This window comes from Polyodon spathula, chromosome 6 (assembly GCF_017654505.1).
Source record: "Polyodon spathula isolate WHYD16114869_AA chromosome 6, ASM1765450v1, whole genome shotgun sequence".
Taxonomy (NCBI): domain Eukaryota; kingdom Metazoa; phylum Chordata; class Actinopteri; order Acipenseriformes; family Polyodontidae; genus Polyodon; species Polyodon spathula.
In genome coordinates, this window is record NC_054539.1 from 7,789,241 (window position 1) to 7,815,228 (window position 25,988).

At 37.4% G+C, this 25,988-nt stretch overlaps 2 protein-coding genes across 2 annotated transcripts; one reads left to right on the forward strand and one right to left on the reverse strand.

Annotated features, from left to right (window-relative positions):
- Positions 1-4,243: 4,243 nt before the first annotated feature.
- LOC121316756 (protein FAM98A-like) lies at positions 4,244-12,187 on the reverse strand. Its single transcript, XM_041251912.1, has 8 exons — positions 12,037-12,187; positions 10,621-10,769; positions 8,750-8,884; positions 6,985-7,169; positions 6,746-6,826; positions 6,144-6,260; positions 5,787-5,954; positions 4,244-5,261 (listed from the first exon to the last, which is right to left on the reverse strand). Exons 1-8 carry the CDS (start codon positions 12,072-12,074, stop codon positions 4,596-4,598), a joined length of 1,539 nt encoding a protein of 512 aa, XP_041107846.1. The 5' UTR covers positions 12,075-12,187; the 3' UTR covers positions 4,244-4,595.
- A 1,084-nt stretch (positions 12,188-13,271) lies between these two features.
- Positions 13,272-24,962, forward strand: bub1 (BUB1 mitotic checkpoint serine/threonine kinase). The gene is made up of 25 exons (XM_041251914.1): positions 13,272-13,384; positions 13,920-13,979; positions 14,086-14,227; positions 15,498-15,694; positions 16,074-16,117; positions 16,272-16,354; positions 16,478-16,554; positions 16,867-17,057; positions 17,493-17,620; positions 17,710-18,395; positions 18,574-18,626; positions 18,848-18,982; positions 19,264-19,371; positions 19,466-19,568; positions 19,659-19,743; positions 19,936-20,074; positions 20,544-20,616; positions 20,791-21,062; positions 21,218-21,361; positions 21,476-21,582; positions 22,011-22,172; positions 22,714-22,871; positions 23,274-23,451; positions 24,219-24,325; positions 24,659-24,962. Exons 1-25 carry the CDS (start codon positions 13,362-13,364, stop codon positions 24,852-24,854), a joined length of 3,651 nt encoding a protein of 1,216 aa, XP_041107848.1. The 5' UTR covers positions 13,272-13,361; the 3' UTR covers positions 24,855-24,962.
- Positions 24,963-25,988: the final 1,026 nt, after the last annotated feature.

The window sequence follows — 25,988 nt, forward strand, 5'->3', positions numbered from 1 at the left end:
CCTTGCGCAAGACCCATGATGTTATACCAGTACTGGTAACCTCCTCACTGAAAACCTAGAGAGACACATCAATCTGCCAAAACTGTCAATAACACAGAATAAATTACACAATTCCTGAAGTGAATTTTACCTTAAAGAACATGACAACTGTGGAAACTTCATTTGGCAAATAGTCTTCAAACACAGAGCAGCCAGGAAACCAAACAGCACCTCTCATGAGAAACCTGGAAATCGTAACCAGAGACGTTCTACGAGGTCAAAATAAGGATTCAAGCTCTAGCTGCAGTATTTATATGACTGCTTGGTATTTACTATTCAACCTCCTAATCTATGTTACACGCAAACCCAACAGAGAAAATTAAGGAGTCTTTTGTACTTTACCAGAATTTTTACATGAACATCAGCATTTCTGATGCAAATAAAAACAACCAAGGACACAACCGAGGTGTCCTCATGGATGGTTACAGCCATGCTGGAGATCAACTCTGAAGGACTAGACAAGATTGAATCTGACAGAAATGAAGCATCCACGAAATGACAAACCAACTGGACAGTTAAAGTTTTTTATGACTGGGTGAGTGAGAGTAACACAAATATAGATTGGAAAACTCACGATAGAACACAGTTCTATGACAATTGTATGTCTCTGTCCAAAATAGCTCCAGAGAGCCATATGGCATAAGCAGTTACGTGGTGGTCAGAGCGGGCTTAAACAGACACTTAAAATGAACAACCCTGAGCTGTAACATTAATATACTGTCAAATGCAGAGTTAAGTCTGTCAACTATTTTAGGTAAAGTAATCCAAGATTAGAGTTAATCAGGCTCTGTGAAGCGGTCCATCTCTATCTCTATATATATATATATATATATATATATATATATATATATATATATATATATATATATATATATATATATATATATATATATATATATATATTATACAGAATGAGAGAGAGTAAATATTGCAATTGTTTTTCAAGAAGCCATCACTGTATATAAACCCATGTTTGGGCCTCCAAAACATATTATGATTTAAGAATCCCAGAATAACCCTTTCCCATATTCCTTCTGAACAGAAGTCTGCTGCGAAGTCATGAGAGAGCCGCAAAGTCATCATGACTGTCACATGCAGAATACTCCCTTTATTCAGTTACCTCCACAAATACTGTGTTCCTTGTTCCATAAAAAACATGACTAAATTCACAAGACATGTTGTAGCATCTGTACAGCCCCTCACATTGCTATCGGCAATTTCCTATGCTAGAAAAATGTTAAACTGGCACCCTCGCTGTGCAAACTGTTTTACAGCCAGGAAATAAAGGGTTTAAATCTGTACACTTTGTGTATCTGTGTTCAGCACCTGGCAATCATCTCAACATTCAAACAGCTGCATGCTTCTCTACAAACAAAAATATATATACCATCTATAAGAAACTTTCTTAATAATTTCCTTTGCAGAAACCCTAGTTACAACCAGTTTATTTACATCCACGATGACATGACACCAATTGTAAATAGAACAATTTAATATAAAAGCAACCAATATAACGTATAACTGGGCTGAGCTGAGTGGGGGATGGAGGGGTGATGCTGGGTCGCCAGAATCACTGTTGAGCCCTCTTGAGGTGTCGTGGGCTAGTCAACGAAACACAGAGGATGGAAGGTGCCCACTTGAAGACCCCAGAGGTGTACCCTACTTAGCTCAATCCAGACGGTTATCATGCTGATGCGCTGGGGAGACCAGACTGGGTTTTGATCCCTGGAGCCAGCATTATACTTCAACAATCAACACCAGACAGAAGGATATCTACATCATCAGATGGAAAACAACGCAAATGGATGGAGATGCATATGGATCACATTAGTTTACTGCAAAGCTATGTCTAAGTTGGTGCTTATCTTGGCGAGAGCAGAGTTCAAATCAGCATGAAGTTCAACATCTACTCTCATGTAATGGAAATCATAATAACTGTTGAGTTTTTTTGTGAACAAAAACAAAGCCTCCCCGGGATATATACAAAGGGGGATGTCATATCAGATTGAAACAGTTCATTTCAACTGGACACACCTGCCTTAACATAAAAGAAAGACAATCTAAGAAAACAGTTCAATATGTAATGTACCAAACATGAAGACAATAACTCAAAGATAATCGTCTCTACGGCAGAAACCTACAAAGTCACAGCCATGGTAAATCAACGTCATGGCCAGCAACACATTTTATATAATCTTACAAATATGAAGTCACTACCTCAAATGGTTTCTGAGATACAAGGCTTTACAAAATAACTTCATACTGCAAGAATAACAAAATATTGCTGTGTCCCGAGTATGAAGCCACGTTTTTTATCATCCGGAGAGCAAAGGGTTATATGACCCTAATAGAGTGGCTGGGTCACAGGTCAAAGTGAAGGGTAAGTTCCCAAAACACTGAAAATATGAAGTTGCTAGCTCAAACAGTTTATGAGATATTAACAGTTGTAGTAGTGGTGGATTTTCAAATTCAACCCTTCACGATGATGCTGAAGACTATAGCTTAAGAAATTTCTATGAAACAGTCAGGCAATCAATTAAACAGTAACGCTTTGAATAAGATCAGACATCCAACTTTCTTGTTACCAAGACACCGCAAACACAGCATGAAACAGTCATTGTATTACTACAAAATGTTATGTTGCTTTAGTTCTTTACAAAGGCAGAAAGGGCCCAGGGCAGGCACACAGAGTGACTTTCTTAGCAATTTGTAGGGTGGGTTTTTCAAATAAAAAAAAAAAGACAAAAAAAAAGTTCAACACTCCCCCTTGTGGAAGTATAAGTGCAGGGCTTGTTGATCAATATATTGCTCAAGGAAAAAAGAATAAGGCTGTAATGCATTTTCATCTTATTTTGCATTGTCTGGCACTTTTATTCTCCCACTTCAAGCAAGTATAACAGAGCAGTTACATAATCTCTTTTTGCAACTAACAACAGCTGTGTCAATCCCTGCAGTTTATGCACATATTTAACACATCAATGATAAAAAAAAAAATACATACCCCAATGCAATGCAATAGAAGGAATATTAGTTGTTCTAGGTGGTATTCCTTAATAATATATTTCATACATCCAGGGGGACAGCTGAATTGGCAAACTAGCTTGGATGTGATGACTTCTAAAGAAATTGATACGAAATTAACATATAATACTTCAGTGGTAAAGCAGCAAGCTATGGGAACGATCAGATCTTGTTTGTGGATTGACCAAAGCTTAAAATGAAATCATAAGGAGTATTTAAAAGCAATAGCATGCATGCCTTCAATCTTTATATGTATTATTATCGTTATACATTTTTTGGATATTTATATAATATATGATTATATATAATATATATATGTACTATTGTTATATAAACGGATAAATTCCACAGTTAAGCAATAACCACAGGTACAATAAAAAAAAAACAGTACTAATGCAATAACAGTTTTTTTTATTTGTATTGCTCACTGTTCATTCAACATCACACTTCCAAGCACTGTCTTTCATAACTTCACATAACTTATGTACACATAATAGCCAACAAGCAGTGTCATGTGGCTTGTAGTAAAGAAAAAAAAAAAAAAAAATGATATCATGAGCTCAGCTATGCTGTCTGTAGCAAAAGCGAAAGGCCTCCAGGATTCTACAGTCCCTTGCCTGGAAGGCAGTACATTTTAGTTTAAATCAACCACATGTTTTAGCCAGTGGTGTAAACTCATGCACAAAGCATATTTATGAATATGTATTTCCTTTCAAGTAAATTTCACATCAGTTAACGCTGAAGTTATTAATATTCCTCTAACAAAGGACTGCAGAGAGATTTTAAAGTTTTTCTTGCTTGATAATTGGTTTGTTTTCTAACCACCATATAGGTCCATGGTAAGATGTAGTAGTGTGGCAGATTTCTAAAAAAAACAAAAAAAACTGTAGTAGTGGCATTTCAATTCTCTATAGTTGCAATGTTCAATGTCTTCCTTGTGTTGAAAAAAACAGAAGATAAGGCTATTCATTTGTAACCTAAAGCAATTACAGCAGAGCTCATATTGTGGAGACACTGATGTAGATCAATTTCATGCTACTGGTCATATGAGAGTCTTGTAAATTCCTTACATTAAAAGGATATTTCTGATATCTGTTAGTTTTTTGATGGTGCAATTCCCTTACCTAGGGTTACAAGAAAAATGATTCAGCTCTCATTAGGGGATGACACTTCAGTATATATGCAATATGAAAGCAAAAGCCAGAATCATGTTGAAATTCCTGAAACAAAAATGTTAAAATAAAAGAAATGATTGCATAGGTACCGTTGTGTCTGTTTCATGAAAAAGCATGTCATCAGAAATTTCACCGTATATTCAGGATAAAAAAAAAGGCTTCAGTCTTGCTGTATGTGAAACCTTTCAGTTCAAAATTAACAACTTCAGGTCAGCACCAACTCCTCCCAGTGCTGGCGACCTTACCGTGCAATTTCATGGTAGTGTACATTGCTGGAATATTTTGTAGTTAAGGCTTTTTTTTTTTTTTTATCCATCTCGCTAGTACGTGAGCTCTGTTGCAGTGACCACGAGGTTAACCTCAACTTGAATAATGCTTCCCCTGACCAAACCCTGCCTGGTTATAGTGATAGCCTCCCTGCTGGAAGTACTGCTCAAACTGCCCTCCCTGATTTAAGTTCTGCCCTCCTCTTCCACCCCATCCACCTCCTTGACCGCCACGGTTCCCCCTGCCCCTGCCGCCACGCCCCCCACGGCCACCTCTCTCCTGGTAGCCACCGTCCTGGTAGCCACCGTCCTGGTAGCGGTTATCCTGCTGGTATCCTCCGCCGCCTCCACCACCCTGATAACCCCCTCCTCCTCCTCCTCCCTGGTATCCACTTCCCTGGTAGGTAGTTGCCTGAAACCCACCTTGATACCCTCCACCTGTATACCCGCCACCTCCCACACCTTGGTATCCACCCCCTTGGTAGTTGCCTTGGTAGCCGCCACCACCTCCATCCCCCCAACCCCCTTGTACTTTGCCCCCTCTGCCACCCCGGCCACCTCCTCCTCGGTCGTACCCTCCCCGCCCTCCCTGGGACTGCTGATCGTAGCCCCCTCTGCCACCACCTCTGTTCTGCTGCCCGCCTCCCCCTCCGTACTGCTGCGACCCGTCCTGCCTTTTTTGCCAGGGCGGCATCTCAGGAGGAGGTGGCTCGATCTCATTGGGTCTTCCTCCTCGGTCCGGCACCCGGCCCATCAGCACCTGCAGATCACAAGCAAACAAATAGATATGATGTAGAGTAATATATGGGCTGCAGGGAATTTACAAGCAAAAAAAATCTTATTTCTGCACACAGAGCAAGTAATCTTCTTACAATGCTTTAGGTGCCATTTGAAAATGCTACCCAATAACAGTTAATCCTTCTGAGATGGTGGTAAGTGGAAAGCTTCATGAGCTACCTGACTTATTCTAATAGTGGCATTACTGCTTCATCTGTGTGCAGTGAAAACTAAAATCTGCATTTTGAGTAGATAGAATATTTCAATTCCATTTTCCATCGAAAAAAATTTGAATTTATACTTTGAGACATAATTGTTGTGATTGTTCAACTGCTTTCATTTGAAGCCAGTTTAACTGATGAACAGGGACTTCATTTAAGTAATTTGTTGCCACAGTGAGAAGCTCATATTAACAGAATACTGCCACTTGCAATGATGTATTGGAATTGATTAAAAAGGAAGTGGAGTACAGTAGTTGACCCACAACCCTGTTCTACTGCATTCATACCTTGTTGATGGCACAGGCTGACTTCTCACGGATCCTTCCACTGCTGGTTCTTAAAATCTTGGACAGATCTTCCCGGGCTGCATATAGGTGTGCAATAGAAATATTGCTTTTTGTAGCAAGAGCAGTTCGTTTTGGTGGGTAGACCTTCGCCAACTGATCAGCACGAGCCTTAAAAAAATAAAAATAAATAAAATAAATAAATAAAAATTATATCTAAACGCCTAAATTAACATATTTTATAAAATGGATTGGAAATTGTCCTGCATCTTGACTGATTGCTGACATTTCAACAATGGCTTGGACCTCGCATATATCCTTTCAGAATATCTTTTACTCAAAATCCACTGAATCTCTTACCTTTGCTCTTTCTGACCAACCAAAAGACTGCACCGTTACATCCAGTCGTTTCAGCAGCATCTTCCTCCGGACTTCATATTCATTAACTAGTGCTTGGTTGACAGCTTCGATTTTTTCCTGTGGGAAATATTTAGCCTTTGATGAAGACTGTTTTTACAGCACTACGTTTTCTTGCATTACTTCAACGCGTAATAAACCTTGCTATCACGGCTACAAGAAAACAACTATTTTTGACTAGGTTTCTAATAGAACTGTGATAGAAATACGTCCAGTATTGTGTAGACATGTTTTTACAATCTACTTAAGAGCAGAGTAAATACAAATAATACACGTGGGACAAGAAGCTGTTGTGTAAAGAAACAGAATCTGAAAATATGGCTGGAAATTAAAAGAAATGTGGCCATAAAACTTGTTTTTACACAACACAACCCCAATAAGGAAGCAATATTAGGTCACAGGTCAAAGTAACGTCACTTTTTAAATTAACTTCATGAGATATGGGCAGATTAAGAAAAACATAAAAGTTCCCCTTACAGGACACTTAAAGAAATAATATTTAGGCAGACTACAGAACAAAAACAGCTGTTCTTTAAAGTTCTGACCCAGTGAACTGGGCCAAGTGGTTTCTTCAGTAGCGGCTTTCCAACATGATTCGGCGGCACCTTGGACATGGCTTCCTTCAGCTGTTGATGGAGACACAAGTAATAATTTTTTGTCAATGAAAAAGAAACACATAGGCTCCCAAATATGCCTCATCACGCCCTCCCCCCAATTATGTTATCCACATCATTAGCGGACAAATTGTGTGTGTGAAGGCTTAGTAAGACAGTGATCTGCTTACCTTCTTCTCAATTCCACTAAAGAACTGGAACATGGCAATGTTGGCAGGGGGTTTGGACATACCCAGGCCCACACAAATCCCCTTCAGCTCAAGAAAAACATCACTGCCTCCCCCCTCCAGAGTCGTCTTTTGCGGATGGCTTACATGAACCATCTTTAACGCCTCCAACTCAGAAATAAGGTAGGCTGGAAAAAGGTGCACAGATATGGCGAAGTTAACAAAGATTAATTTATCTTGACTGAACTCTTGCAAGAAATACAAGCTGGAAAGAGGACTAGTACAACAAAACAGAAACAAGACTACCTGGATAAAGAGGGCTCTAAACACTGTACAACTGATTGAATAGGACACTTCACACCATCAACTTCCCAAGCCAAGCAAACGTAAAGATAAGCATTGTAGTTTCCCTCATTGTAGCGCCAGCGAAATAATCACAGAAAATTAACACAACAAAGTTATGCAGTTAACCTTTGACTCGCTTTCCTAGTTCGTTATTAAGTGAACGTTCATACCAATGTCATCAACACTCCCGCTCCCAAAGCAGAACAGAAAGTACAACATGGCAACCCTACATTTAACACCAGAGCAAAATAAACAAATCTGCATGCATGCATCTGAAAATAATATGTTTTCTCGCCTAAGTGAGCATATACTGTTAATCAAAGGACAACTGGAGACACTGTAATGGATAAAACCAAATGGCTTACCTTGATGGAACAGGTCAATTTGTTTAACCTGAAAATGGCTTGACGCAGTCTAACAAGTGACTTTTATAAACCACAGTAAAACAAACAAAAAAGAAGTACACTAAGAGGTGTGTTTGTTTTGCACACATGAAGGCTGACTTAAACTAAAGCACCAGTTTTGTAAACAGCAGAATAGTTTTTTTTTTTTTTACTTTGTTTAAAAAAAGGTGTTTGCCTGTACTTATTCACATATATATATTTTTAACTGCTTAAAAAAGTATGCTGTTGAGCTTAAATTGCTTTGTGAAATAAATACATGGCATCGTTCAATGGAGGACAGTATTCAGCATTTGTAAAGTTCAAATGAACAGTACAGTCAAAAAAAAAAAATCGTACGCTTTATTTTTATAAAATTGTTGTTTGGGTAATTTGAAATTATAAACTGTTCCTCAAAAGTAACATGTATGTTTCATACAGATGGGAAAAGATGATAAAACGTCACTAGTAGACCTACTGTGTTAAGAACTAGTACTGTAGTTTAAAAAAATTAAATAAATAATCTTTTATTAAAATGGCCTGGAGATACTGTAATTGTAGAACTAAAAAAAATAAAACGTTTGAATTTATTGCAAACACAGAAGGCTGTGTTCATGTTTGCTGTTTTTTTTTTGGACCCTCACTATAACGCCACCCTCACTTATTGCCTGTTTTTGCCCATGGCCCTTACCAGGCAATATAAAGAGGGTTGACAATATTTAAATGTCACTGCATTTTGGAAATTAGGCTGTTATATGCATTGTATTGGCAACAGAGTTAGGAAATGGAAAATCCAATACAAAAATCTAAATCTCAAGGGGACAGTAATTACAGCTGCACACCCGAAGAGGTCAGACAGGTTGAAAAGGGACACATAGGGTTAGAAAGCCAGGTAAATAATGATCCATGCAGAAATAACTGTAGAGAATGACGGAGAACACTCAGCATCAAAAAAAATCAACAAGAAATATTAAACTCCACAACATGCATGTAGGGTAAATGCTCCAAAGAGCAAAGTTTGATGTGTATTACACAAAACTTACTGAGCAGCAAAAGGCAGCTGTTTTTGTTTTGAAGACGTTTGGCGACATCCCCAGTCGTAAGAACAGAATAAGGGCAGTTCATCTCAGCTAGCAAGCCACTCATCTCAAGCTGGAAGCCTTCTGCTTCACTGGGACCTTAACAAAGAATACAAAAGGGAAATGCTACAGTTTAATTACAAAGACCACAAGCATTGTCACAGTACAGAATTACAAACCTCCATGTTTTTTTATAATAACAATAATAACCACCAATCTAACTAGAACACAACAGAAATAAAAAGGAAAATGTATACTAAGAAACACACAAAGAAAAGCTCAATATATCATAAATTGCATTATATTACAGTGGCAGGGTGCTGCAGTCACAGAATAAACCAGAGCTGTTTTTGTCGCAGGACAAGAGATCTTTGCTGTGCTTTGCTCCAGAAAAATCTGTCTATAAAAAAATGTAACAAGAGTAAGACAGAGTGTGGATTCAACCATGACCAGAATTATAGTTTTATCCCATGATAGGAAAAGGGAAGGAGATACAGGCACTGCCATCCTGAGCAGACCTGAATAAATTAAGGCCGCCTGGGACCCAACACTTGCCACTGGATCCACTACCTTGGTTGAGTAGCTCTTAAAAATCTTCTATCCACAACCTGCAAACTACTAAATGCAAAAGTGGTCGAAAATCTGAAAATGTTACTAAATCACACATCTGCTATCCAATATAATTTGCATGAATGGTATGCTTAGCGCTCCACATTTTCAGGACACAATTATAGCTTGCTCTCTCAGTACCTTTTGCTTGTGTTGCGGGTTTTGTGCTTTTGTTATTTTTATACAGCAAGGATTTTCAGATATCTGCATATCTTTTGTGAAGAATTCCTAGTCATCAGTTACCTTCCAGGGGGTGACTAGTAAAGTGAATTGTTAAGTGGCTCACTAGTAGTGGGTGCATTTTTGTGGATTAACCCAAAATGATTTGCTCAATACAACAATTAGTCAGTTTAATACTAATGTTTTATTTAAGCCCGAAGGAGAGGGCTTAATCGGGTGGTAATGCCCAACACATTTCGTTTGAACCTCTCACAATGTTTTCCAGTTTGCAATGACTGACATATAAATAGCAGTGCTGAAACAAATACCTGAATTTAATATATTATTATTATTTTTTTTTTTTTTTGAGACTTTGTTATGTGGAATGTAATAAATGAGAACCAAAATGGTGAGTTTTTTCCCCCCCTACATTTTACTTTGCTTCTTCAGCTACAAAAAGGCACAAGTAAACCTCATGTTATTACTTTATGAAAACGTGTCGATGGCTGCTGTTTACTGTGAAGAAACGGCAATGGCAAGGAATTTAAAAAAAAAAAAAAAAAAAGGTAAATAATAATAAAATGCAATGTCAAATTTATGTACTATTTATTTCTGGAATAAACAAAACAATGTTTACCTTGAACTGCTATTTGGCATCCTTTGTTTTGTAGTTAATTCACTGGGGAAAAGTATTCTTTACTCCTGGGTTATTTTTGTATTTTAACTGTTACATATTGTAAGGTCTTGCTGTAAAATAAAGGCACACACACACGGGCCGTGCCCCCCTGCCCCTGCTGCTATGCTATCTCCGCCTGCGTTCTGAGCAACATAATGTCTTTTTAAAAATGTATGAATATTTACATTATGAGCGAGTATCCAAACATGAAAATCCTGCGTTTGTCTCAGCACTAATAAATTGTAGAACACCGTTTTCAGATTCCACATATTTTAATAATGCATAGTGACGTTTTGCACAAAATTCATCACGTCTCCTATACTGCTGACTTATTTTGCTGCAGTGACAGTGGACAGTTCAATTATATCACAATATTACAGTGATTACTTACTGTTTGTGGCTTGCACATTCTCCTCCAATTTGCAGTATAGCTTGATCTCAGAGACAATCCAGGCACATAGCTTTGTGAATTCAGGAGAAGTGGCACCCTCAGCAACTGCCCGATCCAGCGCACCATTTTCTATCAGAGGACCCTTGTAACTATACGATGAAATTAGGTTTTATGAAAAAATATAACTATATCTTAACTATTTACCTACCATATGTTACTCTCAGCAAAGATATGAACAGCCAAGGGTAGACCAAGATACTGTATATAGGCGGTATTCCACCATAGTACCTACAGACCCAATATTTAAATGCTATGGTTCAGTAGCATGGTGAAATACCGCATCATTTGAAAAGTCAAAGCAGGACCTGCAGTATTTTCTTTTGGCAAGAGTATACAGGAGAAACTAAAAAACTATTAAAATAATATATACTGTAACAACTGTTTGTCTTTTTTCTAAGAATATTGCATGCTTGTATTAATACTATTTTTAATGGGAACATTATACGCCACAACATAAATAGTGGCAACCTGTTTATTTTTATACTCAATGCCAGCCATGACGGATCATGCAAACGTTCACTTCAGTGAATACAAGACTTCACTTGTCCTGACATTAAGAAGTGTTTTTTGGCATGTAAGTAATAACTACACTGTCAGGACTGGGATCAATTCCCATTTAAAATCAATTTCCAATTCCAATCCCTTGTAGGAATTGGAAATTATATTTCAGAGATAGTAATTGTTGAAATGCTTTAATTTGAAGAAAATTGAATTGACTAACAAGGACTTCAATTTAGATAACTTCTTGCCACCGTGAGAAGCTCGTTTTAACAGAAATCTGCAAATTGCAATTTCGATCAATGTGTTGGAATTGATTAAAAGGGAATTGGAATTGAAAAAGAGTTATTGACCCTAACCCTATTATTGTATGTCAATGATCGCTATTATGGCCAAAAAAAAACTACTGTACAAGAATATAATATTATATCACTGCTTAACACAGGGAGGACGCTTCGTAGTTTTGGTGCGAGTAAAATGTTTAATGTTTAAGCTTCTTAAAGAAGCAGGTGAATAGCTCCCACCACGTCTTGACAGTGTCAGTAAGTTAAGGGTTTTGTGTCTGGTTTCAATTTCCCAGTGAGACTGCAGCAAGCAGCAACAGCCGAAATTTAAATTGCAAGCTCAAAACAACAGACTATGTTTTCGCAAGTGTCAAAGTGATCAGAATGTATAATTAAAATCGAAATGCAATATTTTAAACATGTGGGTTTCACTCAATTAGGAAGCATACGGAAAGATTGGGTTTTTTTTTTTTTTGACAAGTACTCTGTACACTCTTCTGTAGATACCACTTTATTATACAGCCTCGTCATTCTCCCTAAACAATTTTAAACGCGTTATGAAAATGCTACGTACCACAAATCCTCCAAACAGTCTAATACGTCGTTCTCCATTTCAATGCCGTCTATTTTAAATGACTAAATTACACTGACAGACCAGCTTCACTCTCGCAGCTGCTGGGTTGGCATGTCGGGGTCCAAACCCGCCCCTGAACCCCAGACAGGAATGACCAACACTTGCCTGTTCTTTTTTATTATTACTATTATTATTTTATTTACATTATTTCATATCCGACAAAAAATGTTAGCTATTGTTTCTATGTGAAAATAAAAAAACATGTTAACCTATGCGACAATTCTAAAGAGCGTGTCGAGTTTGCTTTTTACAACCTTCGTCCCGCCATTAAAAGGAAAAGGCAAAGTACTAGTATTCTCACTTCCGTCATAGCTGATGATCGCCCGTAGCCGGAAAGGACCCGAATTTGGTGTTGTTTGGAATTCACTGCCTAATAATGTTTTTGAGTATGTATAATATTCAAGTGACATTTTTAATAAGTGTTTATAAACTAAAATGATAGTATACTGATTGGTTATACTGTCTGGTATCTAAAGTCTAGTAAGTGATTTCATGTCAAGTGTTATCTCCATCTACAGACACAATACAGTCGTTCTTATTCCAACTTTGAAAAAAAGTGGTGTTAGTTTTTGAACATTTCCACAGCCATACATTGTATACTGCAGCAGGAGGCTGAGGATGCTTCAGACAGTGAGTTAAGCATAATCACCCTATACTTATCCTCATTATTAGTATTTACCATCTAACCTTAGCCTTTAGTTTCATTCAATAGTTTACCTGCCTCCGGCCCCTGTTGTAAGTAATTAAATAACCATGATATAATAAATAATTGATGTTAATACTGCATTTTTTTTTTTTTTTTACTCCTGTTAAAATATACATTATACAATTGTGACAAGTATTTGTAATAAGAAAATAATACAGAGAATTATCTTCATATATATCATATTAAATGTCGAACACAAATATACTATATATATATATATATATATATATATATATAATGTGTGTGTGTCCACAAAAAAAAGGCTTCCTGGTATGTTTTGATATTAGTTTCTATTACACAATTTGAGTTCACTCACTTGTGGACTGAAGGATTTAAATGTGTCTGGCTGCAGTCAGGTCTACATTGATTGGCTATCCGCTTGCTAACGGAGTTAGTGCTATCCAATCGGAGGGAAGGGATTTGAATCGCAACGCCTGCGCGCTAAATTTGAAATTGTAAGCAAGGAAGACACCGGATGGGTTGTTGTAGAAGATATTCGCAGTTAATAAAATATAACGTTTAATGTAAAGGGTAAATTAAAACAAATATTATATATAACATGGATATAAAGGACTCTTTACAGTAAGTGTGTGAGGGTATAATTCCCATTTTTACACGTTTAACACGTTGGAAAGGGCAGTGGGTTATGTATCTGCAATAGGTCGTAAACAACGAAGTATGGGGTATGATTATTCAATTATAATATTGATGTATGTTCTGCACTGCTAAAATCCACACTAAATATATTCGCTTTATGGACAGACACATTTAAGTTGGTCGATGATTCTATATTTCTTGTTTTTATTAGTCTGAATGTTAGTATATAAAGGCGTGCTAGCTCGTTCTAAACGTTGCGTGTTTGTCTGCATCTGTATCAACCATTGCAAAGACCCACATGAAAACAGACTGCTGCTTCTCGTAATTAAGCAGCACCGATACAACGTTGTTGTTGTTGTTATTATTATTATAAATAGCGTATGTTGTCAAGCTAAAGTAGAATGTTGCGTGTTGTAATAATAATAATAATTAGATGTTTTTGGAAAATAGCTAAAAACTCTGTCTGTAATGCGCACATACAACCTCGTTCTGACACTGGCATAACTGATTTATTTTTCAGACAGTTTGAAGCCACTGCCCATGACTACGAAGGAGATGATCCTCTTGATGTATGGGATAGGTAACGTTTTGTCTCTAGTATGATATATTTTTGTAAATTATTAAAACTCGTTCTGTGCAGTGTTGAAAATTATTTTTTAAATGTACCCACGTTGTTTCCATGTCAGGTTTGTGCTATGGGTGGAGGAGACTCTTCAGCCCCATGACGAGAACAATATTTCAGTCGTTTTGGAGAGGCTTGTGCGGAAGTTTATGCATGAAAAACGGTATTATAATGACGCAAGATATGTCAACTACTGCATAAAATATGTAAGTGTTCTACAGTGCTCTGGTACCAGATTATTTAAATATGTTATTAATATTAATTAAAAAGTTATTGAAGTGTTAAGTGAGATTGAGGCTAGTCAAGTGTAATAAGCTATGCACGACTACATATGCAATATTCTGTAATGCAGTTTGTCAACTCTGGGGTAAGAGATCCTAAATGAAGTAAATCCTGTAAAATCACCACTTGTCAATAGTCATCCATGTGATGAATCGCCGGGTTATGTATATCACTTGGATATACTGTAAAGTTAACCTTTAAACACTTTTGATAATGCTTTGCATATATAACACAGGGTTGGTTGATTTAAATCAAGTCCATTTTTAAATGAAAAACCATTGATTTTAAATCATTTTTCATTTACTACCTATTTTATATAGTTTCTCAAGAAAAATAAATAGTGTGTTTTAAAAACCTTTTTATTTATAAAACATCTTAAACTTTTACTGTTTATAAACTAAAACTCTTAGGGCTGTATTCTAATCACAGTACAAGCGCGAACGACGCTTGCCTCCAATTCTGTGGCACATAAATGGAGAGAAGATGTAAATACTGCACTGAAATGGTATTCTGAAGACATATCTTGCTCCGTTATAGAGCATCTGACCCATCATTAACATAGTTGCTGAAGTGATTCTGATGACAATGGGGTCCCAAATAGACAACTGAGCACTCTGTTAAGACCCGCTGAAACCAGGTATATTTAGTGGTGCAATCAGGAACTTTAACAATTGAACACAATATCAAAAGCAGTGTAGTCCTAAGTAGCAAATGTGTGCGCTTGGGCTGATACAGAAAGGAAATCAAAGAAAGAAAAGTAAAAGAATGGCTGGGGTGAGTGAGGGGGATTTTTCTCTGGCGTACTCCATCGCTAAATTCCTGTAGTTCACATATTGTAGTTAGCATTTAGAAGATGCCACAAGAATGAATAATTTGCTTTGTTATGTATTCATTTAAGATTGAGGAATTTAGTTTGGTATGTAAATATTCACAAACCACCATTTCCAACATCCTTAAATTTACAGTTTGGAGGTATTGTAGAGCTACAACTCAGATAGTACAAAAAAAAATAATAATCAAAAATCGATTTAAATCAAATATGATTATTATTATTATTTTTAAATTAAAAAAAAAAAAAAAAAAAAAAAAAAAGCCAACCCTGATATAACATAACTGTCATCTACCTCATCTGCCAACTACCTCCATCTAACCCAGAGCTGCTAGTAATGATTAGAGTTTGTCCTCACTTTTCAGGCAAGTTTTTATAGTGATCCAATTGCTGTGTACAGCGACCTCCACGCTCAAGGCATTGGAACCAGGGCAGCTGCCCTTTACCTGATCTGGGCGCAACAGTTTGAAGTACAGGGAATGCTGCAGCAGGCAGATGCTGTCTTTCAAAGGGCAGTTGAGAATCAAGCCGAACCAGCTGACCGGGTGCTTCATGAGTACAGGTAACTGCATACTCGGTAGTAAACGGCATAGTGAAGTGCAATGTCTTCTGGTAGAATACACAAAAAAGGGAGACGTGAACAATATATTTCTTGCAAAATGTTTTATTTTTTGTTATGGGGCTGGGTATGAGATAAACTGGAAGCTTAGTTCACCTATATGCCATACGGTAAAGCTTAAATGAAAATAAATTATTTGTTGTTTTATTCTAGCATCTACATGTCAGTAGTGTAAAGTACTTATTTTGATATTGTAAAACCTTTTTTTTTTTTTTTTTTCCCAATTATGACCCTGCCAGCAAACTTTAAAAAAAATCAGACAATTGGGTTATTGCGTCATTTAGATGAAGGATACAACTAACTTTTTTGTTTGCTTATTTAGGCTATTCCAAGAAAGAGTGTCTTGCAATCTGTTAATGACACAAGGTAAGTTTTACTGTGGGTGGGCTATTGATGACTGTTTACAGTATTCTGAACCATGTTTCACATATCCCTCTTCACCACCATTTTTCATAAATATGGTCACATTGTGTGTTTTTAATATAGTAAAAATGTATATTTATTGCTCTTGTCATTCTAGGCAGCACACAGCCTCTACAGAACTCGCAACGTGTGAATCAAATGAAACCATCTGGAACTGCTGATCTTCACCACCAGTGCAAGGTGAATACTGTATAATCTGGTCTTGAAACTGGTTTTACACAGTTAAAATAAAAAGCCTGAAATCTATCTCTGATAGTGGCAAGCTAGTTCTTAATTCTATTTTTTTTTGTTTGTTTTAAACAGGATTCAAAGCCTTTGGAATATCAGAATATGTATGAGAGTCAGACCCAGTTTCCTTCATCTGACGTAACACAGCATCTGTAAGGATTTTCCCTTTTAATGATCACTTTATTTTCCTCTGCTGTATATATTGCTGCTTAATTGTGTCCTTGTAAGTTAACACATTATACCAGGACTGCAGTCTTGAAGTAGCTAGAGCCATTTTGACTAGGGCTCTTTGTTTACTTAAACAAAAGGTATTTTATTCTGCAATGTAGCACATCTTCAAAATTAGACTGAACGAAACAACTAATGAAAGGCAGTTGTCTACTTTTTTTAAAGCAGTATACCCTATACAGGTGTGTGTGTGTGTAATGTTTGTGTGTATCTTATGTTTTGATCTTGCTTTACAGAATCTCTAAGGCTGAAATTGGGCCTCCACATAAGCAGACTGTTGCACAAGCTTCACAAGGAGGGGCTGAGCCAGTTCCAATGTACTGCAAAAATGAACTTGTCTCTTCAGAGTCTGAGTTGTGCTTTGAAGAATTAAGAGCACAGCGGTACTTCAAGAAATGTGCACAGAAGAGAGAGATGCAGAAATGGGGTATATACTTATTGCGGTTCTAAAATATTGATCTGTTTAATGTATGTATATTATTAACTCAGAGTACTGTCCCACTCCACACCCTAAAGTGCAGCTCTTCGCGTAATTTCTTTATGGATAGTTAGGGAAAACTGTCTTGTTGGTTTCTGTTTGGAATGCTGCTGGTGGATTCATAAATGTGTACCCCGCTATATCTCTGGGACAACTTTATAGTTGTCTTGAAATTTGTATGTATAACAGTCACCAATGTCAATGTGGCTTTCCTGTTCCCAAGACTTCTTCAAAACCACTCAATGTATTTTCTTGAAATGTGATTAATTTGCCCTCTGTAAAAGCTGTGAGTCCAGTTTGAGGAGGTTCTGCTTTGAGACATTAAAATCACCCACAAGGGGGAAAGGGGGTATTCTGTAGTTACATAAATGTTTAAACCAACAGAGGAACACCAAGCACGCTTAAGGAAGAAAGCTGAAGAAGATTTGGAGGCACAGATGTTACAGAAGCAGCTGGAGGAGTTGGACAGTCGGCTCAAATCATTTCAGAGTAATAGCCAGCTAAAGGAGCAGGTAACAGCAGTGTTACATTTCATCATCACCTTTACCTGATCTGGAGCAACTATAACTGAGAATAACACATTCTGTTTATATTGTTTTAGGATGCTGCTGTTATGGGACGTTCCTCTTTTGTAAAACAGACAGCTGGGCCAATCGAGAGAGACCCACAACAAATGTCCATGGAACCATCTGTTGCAGATGAAAACTTACTGTTTACTAACAGTCATGTGTTGCCCTTGAACCATAGCATTGTGTTGCAGTCCGAGCAGGAGTTGGGGGAAGTACCAAGAAGATCCTCTCTCTCTTTAGTGGCAACTTCAGCTCCAGACAACTCCTATCATTTTACCCCTGCTGAAAATCAAAGCCATGACAGTACTGCTTTTCCGTTGTGCCTGCCAGTACTTGGGGAGCAGAGCAAAAATGACAGTTTTGTATCTCAGCAAGAGCTGGGGACAGTGCTGAGAAGAGCTGAAGTATACACACCACACAGCTCATTTCATGTACCAACAATGGAATTCCAGAACCACGACACCACTGGCTTTCCATCTTGTGAGCCAATTCCTGGAGCTGCAGAATCGGCAACCTACAGCTCCTTCCATGCACCACCACCAGAAACCCGTATCCATAGCAGTATGCTGTTTCCTTCGTGTCAGCCAGTACCTGGTGCAGAGAGTAAAGCTGACTATGCAATCCAAGATCAAGACACTCATACTTGCATGAATACAGTGAATGAAGCAAAGCATGACCCCTTCACTGCCAGTTTTCATCAGGCCAGCTTTATAGAACAGTAAGTATTGAGAGTATACGTGTGTGTATTGCAACTTTACCTTGCCTGTCATAAGCACTTTGGTCCAAATCTGGATTATTATTTCTCTTGTAAGCAGGTTGGACTGTAACCTCTTCATTATTAGCATGGCCCAACAGACATATACACACACTTTCTAAAAGTTAACCTTCTTTTGCAGGTCTGAAAAGTCCAATGATCCAAAAGCACAGGTGATGGCAGGAATTGGAGAAGGTTAGGTTTTTAATAAAATGTCAGCTGACTGGGTTTCAATTAAGGCCACAAAACGTGCATTTTTACTAAATATCCATCTTGCTGTAATGTTTGACCTGAGAATTAGGTAGTTGGTTTAAATTGGCTTGCTTAAATAATTTTGTTTTAGATTTTCTTGTTTTCGTTGTTATTTCCATACACCAAAGACTTTGGTGTAAACTTGTGAAACTCATTGCTTCCAGCATCTCACATGGGCAGTACTCCAGGGCGCAGTGCTAACCGCTCTCATGCTACTCCAAACACGTCACTGGGACTGGTTCCGGCTACGCCATCCAAAGCGCAGCCTTCCCCCACTGTCAACACAAAAGAGGCTCTGGGTAAGCCCCCCCCACCCCCCCATTAAAAGACGGTGCAATATTTAGGAACAGTATCCATAATAACACCTGGCTGTACTTTTACACTGCACACTTTACACTATAATGGCTCATCACTCTCATTAGTGTTTTGTAGTTCAAGCAGTAATAATAATGAAGTAGTTTACTATCTATTTCTATGCAAAGCTGATACTTTTTTTTTTTTTTGGTCGCCCTGTATATTGAGACTGATGGTTTGGTGGTTAATGATTGTACACTAGTCTTGTTTCTCTGATCCTTTTCAGGTTTTATCATGGATGTGTTCATGTCAACAGCACTACCACAGAAAAGAAACATGCATGAAAACAGCCTGTTGGTGGACCACAGTTTTGAAGCCTTTTGCAGAAATACAAGTAAGAACTCGGAGGTCATATGAAACTAAATGTGCAGACCTTTGTTTTGTGTTCCACATTAACTCTGTTCTTTTCTTCCCCTCTGGGATCCAAGGTGACTGTCAGCCCCTTGGTACTTTGGATGCTGTTAACATTGCACCTGCGGCAGCTCCCTTTGTTATATTCCAGGATGAAAATGAGAACAAGGAAAATGACTGGTATTGACCTCAATGTGCATTTTGACTTTCTTGTATTTCATTTTTTGTTAATGTTTTATAACACTAACCCCTTTTTCCCATATTTTGCAGCGCATTCAAGATGGAGAACAATACCCGGCCACACAAGGTTTTTGGGGAACGGCCTGTACCAAAACTACACATCCCAAAACCTAATGTAGGTGTAATTTTTTAGCTTCAGTGGGGGAGCCTTTGGGCTACTTTTTTGAATTTCTTAAAGTCCCCTCTTCATTTGCCCAAAATTGCGATTTTTGTGTGGCTGATTTGAGGTTTATGGGTTATGAAACTAGAGTTTACATTAGTTCTTTAAATCCATTATAATGTTTGTATTGTTTGTCTCTATGTATAGGAGGCAAATCCAGGAGCAGAGTCGATAATAGATGAGACTACAATCTGGGCAGCACGATGCAATAAAACCCTGGCACCCAGTCCCAACAGCACTGGGGACTTTGCTTATTCTGCGCACATGGTATCAACACCATTTAACGGTAAGCCATTGCAGTCCTGATCTGCAGCAGCAAGGTTATTAGTCTTGTCCCGAAATGTTTGCAAAACTAGAATAGCAACACCTTATATATTGCTTGTCATAAAGCAATTTGTTTGAAATTAATTAGTTTTTCTATGGCCTACCAATGAGAAATGCAGTTTAAATGTTTTATTTTCTGCTGTTCCAATGGATAGTAATACAAAAAAGTCACTATTTATTGGATCTGTATATATCTGAGAGAGAGAGAGAGAGAGGAGACCACGTGCCTCAAAAACAAAACAGTGGAACTACATCTCCCTTCCGAGCAGCAAACAGTAAGAGCCACTTGCATGAGTTGCACTGTGAAAAGTACAAATTAGCACATTCTGAAATAACATCAATATAAAATTGCTGTACTTTCTACAATGTTTTGTTTGTAAATAGTTAAGCGTTTTCTACCCATACTAAACACTATTTTTAATTTGTTTTAGCAAATGGTGGCCACACAACATTTGATCCATCCGAAGAGCAGTTCACCCAGTTGGCAAAAACAAGGAAACTAAGGTAGAGACAATCCATCCATTTGGTTTCCCTCAACTTAATTACTACCAAATATAAATGTTTACTCTAATATGTAGATTTGTTCTCTCCAGCAGTCCATTTGAATAAAACAAATTTTAAAAAATCATTTACATTTTTATTTTATTTAATCATTTAAAATGTACTTTTATATTTCAGTCCGATTCAAGAGCAAAGCCCAGACAGCAGAAAGCATTTACTTGCCCAAGCTCCTGGTCGCATTTTAAAGCAGGCAGATTGTTTTGATGACACGGCCATTGCTGAGAAGTTGAACCTGACTCAGCACTGCCTGGCATCCTGCAGCCTCACTGATCACGGGGAGCTGGGTATTCAGCCTCCACATGCAGAGGGGGCAAGGGCTGAGAAAGAGCAGTCGTTTAATATACTGGCAGAGACAGACCAGTCGATGAGTGAGCCACCACCCACAGCAGGTACAGTAAACTTTTGGTTGTCCCAAGATGAAAGTAAATGCATATAACAAAAGCAATGATTCGGGTGATGGGTATATTTTCATGTGCACAAACTGAAGAACACAAGGAAATTGACCCCTGTTATTCTTCACTGCATTGTTATTTTATTTTTTTAGGTGTGGTCGTGGCTGACCCCTGGAATGACAGTCTGCTTGCCCGCCTGCTCTCTGCTCTACACAGACCACTGAGCTCTTACCCAAATTGTTTCACATGGGAAACCAAGGTTCCAGAAATCCGCCCAAAGGCTTCTGTTACACTAGGTAAAGTCATGTACACCCATGGCAGCACTGATGCATTGGATTCCATGACTAATTCATTTTTCTTGCTTCTTCACACCACAGTCTAACCCGGTGTTTTTCATGCATCAACTTTAGGTAACCAATATTTCCACGTTGATTGTATGTTAGGAGAAGGAGCCTTTGCCACTGTCTATCAAGCTTCTGTCGTTGACATGAACAACAGCCAAAGGCTAGTCTTAAAGGTAAAATATGATGATGATTTAAACAGTTAATTGGTTGCTTTTGGAAAGGCAGTCATGCCAGTGATCACAACAGTTCATTTTTCTATTGTTTTATATTAATTGATTTGGCTGGTTCCTGAGCATTAATGTTTACTTTTCTGTTGTAAAAAAAAATGGTGCAAGTAAACTCACAGTAATCTCACAATTTTATGTGGAATCATTTTAAAAATTAAAGACTAAACCCAATGTCCCCAATCCTATGCTAGTTTGAGAAATTCTAAAAATGTAATTCATACCTTCTGACATTGAACTTGTTGCATAATTTAGTTTCGGAATTGAAGCCCATGCAGAGTTGTACTGTAGGAAAACCTATATTTTGGGAGAAGTTTTTCTGCATTTTACGTCTTTTTAAAGTGTTTCTTTATGGTTTTCATTTCTTCTCTTCGCAGGTCCAGAAACCAGCAAATCCTTGGGAATTCTACATTTCATGCCAGTTAAACGAACGACTTCCTCCTGGCGTTCGGCATCTTTTCATAAACTTCCACAAAGCCCACATCTTCCAGAATGGAAGTGTTTTAGTTGGAGAACTTCACAACTATGGGACTTTGCTGGTATGTTTTTTTCTTATTCAGCTGCTTGAATAAGAAAAAAAGGATATAGAGACATTTATTTTGCTATCGATATATGGACTGAAAAGTAAGGTTGCATGTTGATTTCTTTCATCCATCAAAAGTGTAGTACCCTTACATCAGGGCTTTTCACACTTGCCTGTTCGCCCCAGGGCAAACTCACTCCTGTCAGAGACTAGGGTTGAGAGTTTTCAACCCAGGGTGAAACGTTTGTCTCGGGTTGAAAAATTAAATGTAAATGCAACAGGGTCACGCTCGCCACAGGTTGAAAACGTGCATGGCAGTACCCACAAAACAAACACTGAGTGGCAAGGGTCATGCATCAGCGCGCCCTGGAGGAAAATATATAGTGTGAAACGGTTGCGTCCAGCCCCGGGACGAATCTCGCCACGTAGATTGCAGAAAATGGCAAATGTGAATGCAGGCAGGGCTGAGCTCGGGTGAGTCAGGGGTGGATCATGTAGTGTGACAACGTCTATAGATTGAAATATGCCCTTTTATTTGTCGCTCCCTTTGCTAACAGAATGCAACAAACCTGTACAGACACCTGAGCGAGAAGGTGATGCCCCAGCCTCTGGTGATATATTTTGCAATATGCATCTTGCATATGGTAGAGCAACTTCACAGCATTGGTATAATTCATGCAGACATCAAACCAGACAACTTTATACTGGGAGACAGGTCTGTACTTGTTGTAGTTTGCATATCGTTTTGTGTTTTTAAGCTTGCTGCTTCTGAAGTACCCTTAATAGTGAACTCTGTTGGTTGATTATTCTTTTAATATTCCATTTGAAATTCCATGAAAAAAAAGTAAGCTTGCAGTTCTTTACAATTTTTAAAGCTCCATTTGCCTCTAAGCCATGAACCTGTGTTTTTGTTTTTTGTTTGTGCTGTTTTTATTTTCATTTTCAGTCAGCAACACACAATAGTGTGTATTTACTTTTTTCATTATTATTATAAAGCCTCAACAAGACCAAATATATTCTACACCCCTAGAGAATAAAAATTCATATTGGCTTTATATTTAACACTTGTTTGAACTAATATATATTATATATATAAAATATCTCTCTTACAATCTAGATTTCTGGAAAATGACTCATTCGACCTGGAGAATTTAGATCATGGTTTGTCGTTGATTGATTTGGGACAGAGTATTGATATGACCTTGTTCCCTGAAGGAACCTCCTTCACAGCAAAAGTGGAAACGTCCGGATTCCAATGCATTGAAATGGTAACTGGCAGGCAATGGAATTACCAGGTAAAAACTGAGTTGCTTCACTGTTTTAAAAATATATAGGTATCCACTGCTATGCTTTCATAATTACATAATTAAAATACAGCCTGCACACTTGTCTTAAATGTTAAGCTTATTCTAATCTAGGTGTTGGTGTTCCATGGTAAAAAGGGTCATTCTTGAGTATTGATACCTCTCTATGAAACAAGTTGTGAATTCGGATCTCAGTCCAGTTATGGTTCTATTGAACATTTTGGTTTCCTAATTTATTGAACAAATATATATAATATATAATATATATATATATATATATATATATATATATATATATATATATATGATATGTACATGCATGTGACTTTTTTCGGTACATTATCATTTGACTTTTTTCGGTACATTATCATTTTAAGCAGTGTTGTCCTTTACCAATTGTTGCATCTTTAAGCTGAATAAATGTGAATTGGGCTCCCTTACAGCCACAAATCAACCATGACTGCTTGTTTTTAAAAAAATAAATAAATAAATAAACACTACTGTGTTCTAGTTCTAGAGCCAGTGGACCGGTCTTAACACTGAACCACAATGCTTCTATGCAATAGTGGATTATGTTCTGTGTTGGTTAACAGCAGAAAGCGGTTAGTTTAGAAAGGTATTTAGTGTGTATTTCTGTGTTCAATACTGGTGAAAATGCTAGGTTTGTCAGCTTAAGTAACATTCCTTTTAAAAACTAGGCTGCTGTGTCTACTGTTTTTGAAGGAGAACCAATCTGATGTCCTGTTTGTCTATTTTAGACAGATTATTTTGGGATTGCTGGCACAGTTTACTGCTTGCTCTTTGGGTCTTACATGAAAGTAAAACACGACAACGGTGTTTGGAAGACTACAGCTGTATTTAAAAGGTGTGTTTGCTCTATTCAGTGGGAACATCTAAGTATTTCTTTCACCTCCCCATATTCTGAATTTATAAGTTAAGTTACCTATGGGCATGCCTGGTTATGTTGTACTATTTTGTTTTTTTAATGTAATTACATTTATTATCCACTGGTTATTCTTTTGTTCATCTTAAATGTTCCTACACAAGGTTTATGAAATGCTTCTGTCAAGACCTGAATTAATAGGTCAGCAATTCATGTATTTATTTTTAAATATAGGCTATAACAGCACAACAAGCCTTTGTTAGAGAATGTAAGTAAGCTAAATGATCTCCTTCCCTTTTTTTTTTTTTTTATCAGGAATCCTCATATTGAAATGTGGACCAAATTTTTTCACACTTTGCTGAACATTCCAGACTGCAATAGTTTGCCGTCTCTAAGGAACCTCCGTGAAAATCTGACAGCTGTGTTTAATCAGAATTATAGCAACAAGATAAAAAGCTTGCGTAACAGACTGGTCGTGCTGCTGCTGGAGAACAAACGTGCACGCAAATAAATCTTCCACAAGTGAAAGCTGGGGCTTCTTGCTGTTATGATTTGACTACTGTTTTAAAATATTTGATTGAAGGGTTTGTTTTTTGTTAAAAAAAAAATAATAATAATAAATTGCTGTACATGTTTTTGTTTAGTATAAACCTGCTGACATTTTTAAAAGGTGTGTTGTGTTTAGCTTTTTTTTTCTTAACAGTATAATGCAAGTTATCTTTTGTTAATACCACTGTTCTCTCACACATTAGGTTAAAACTTTAAAACACTAATATGGTCATGTGATTTTTAGATGCCAATGGTATTGGTAAATGGTAAACTTCGGTCAAGGTTATTCCCTATAGAATATATACATCTCTCAATTCAATTAAGCTTTTTAGCATGTCAGGGATGCTCCCGTATTGCCAAAGCACTGAAACACAATAACAACACAAACGCACATGAACCAATAAAACCCTCATTCCCAATATGTATTTAGAACATCATCCTAATGTAACCAAACAGACACGGCTTTATTTAAGCCAGCAAACATTCCAGCCCTTTATTTATTTACTTGATAGATATATATATATATATATATATATATATATATATATATATATATATATATATATATATATATAAAAAATTACATGGATGAAGGCTATATTTGCATTCTGGTCAATTCTAATAAAAGGCATAATACACAGTAGTGACATCAAAAAGTGATAATTCCTCTAGAGGAAAATATACTTGAACTTTGACCCATTCGACTCCTCGAGACCATCAATTTTAATTCAAACACAAAACGTCTTGTTTTTCAATCACTAGACAACATCTACAGTACAGAAATGTTCATTAAAGTCACTGTCTACACCTTGTCCCTCAGGCTGTGGCAGGCAGACATGTATTGGGCAGCTGTTTCTGCTGTCTGCCCCTGCTCTCCTAGCAAGATTGGTAGTCAGGCAGGTGTATGAATCAGGTCATCTGACTTGAGAATTTAGGGAAATATTCATCCTTTATTTCATTGTATTTATAGCACAATAACAGAAAGTGCATCTCTGTCTCGACCTCTCCCAGCTCACAGTGACAGCACAGCCTGTTTTCACTGGCATGCCAGGATTTTTTGTTTGCCTTTTTTAATGGCCAGGCTGTGGTCACAGAG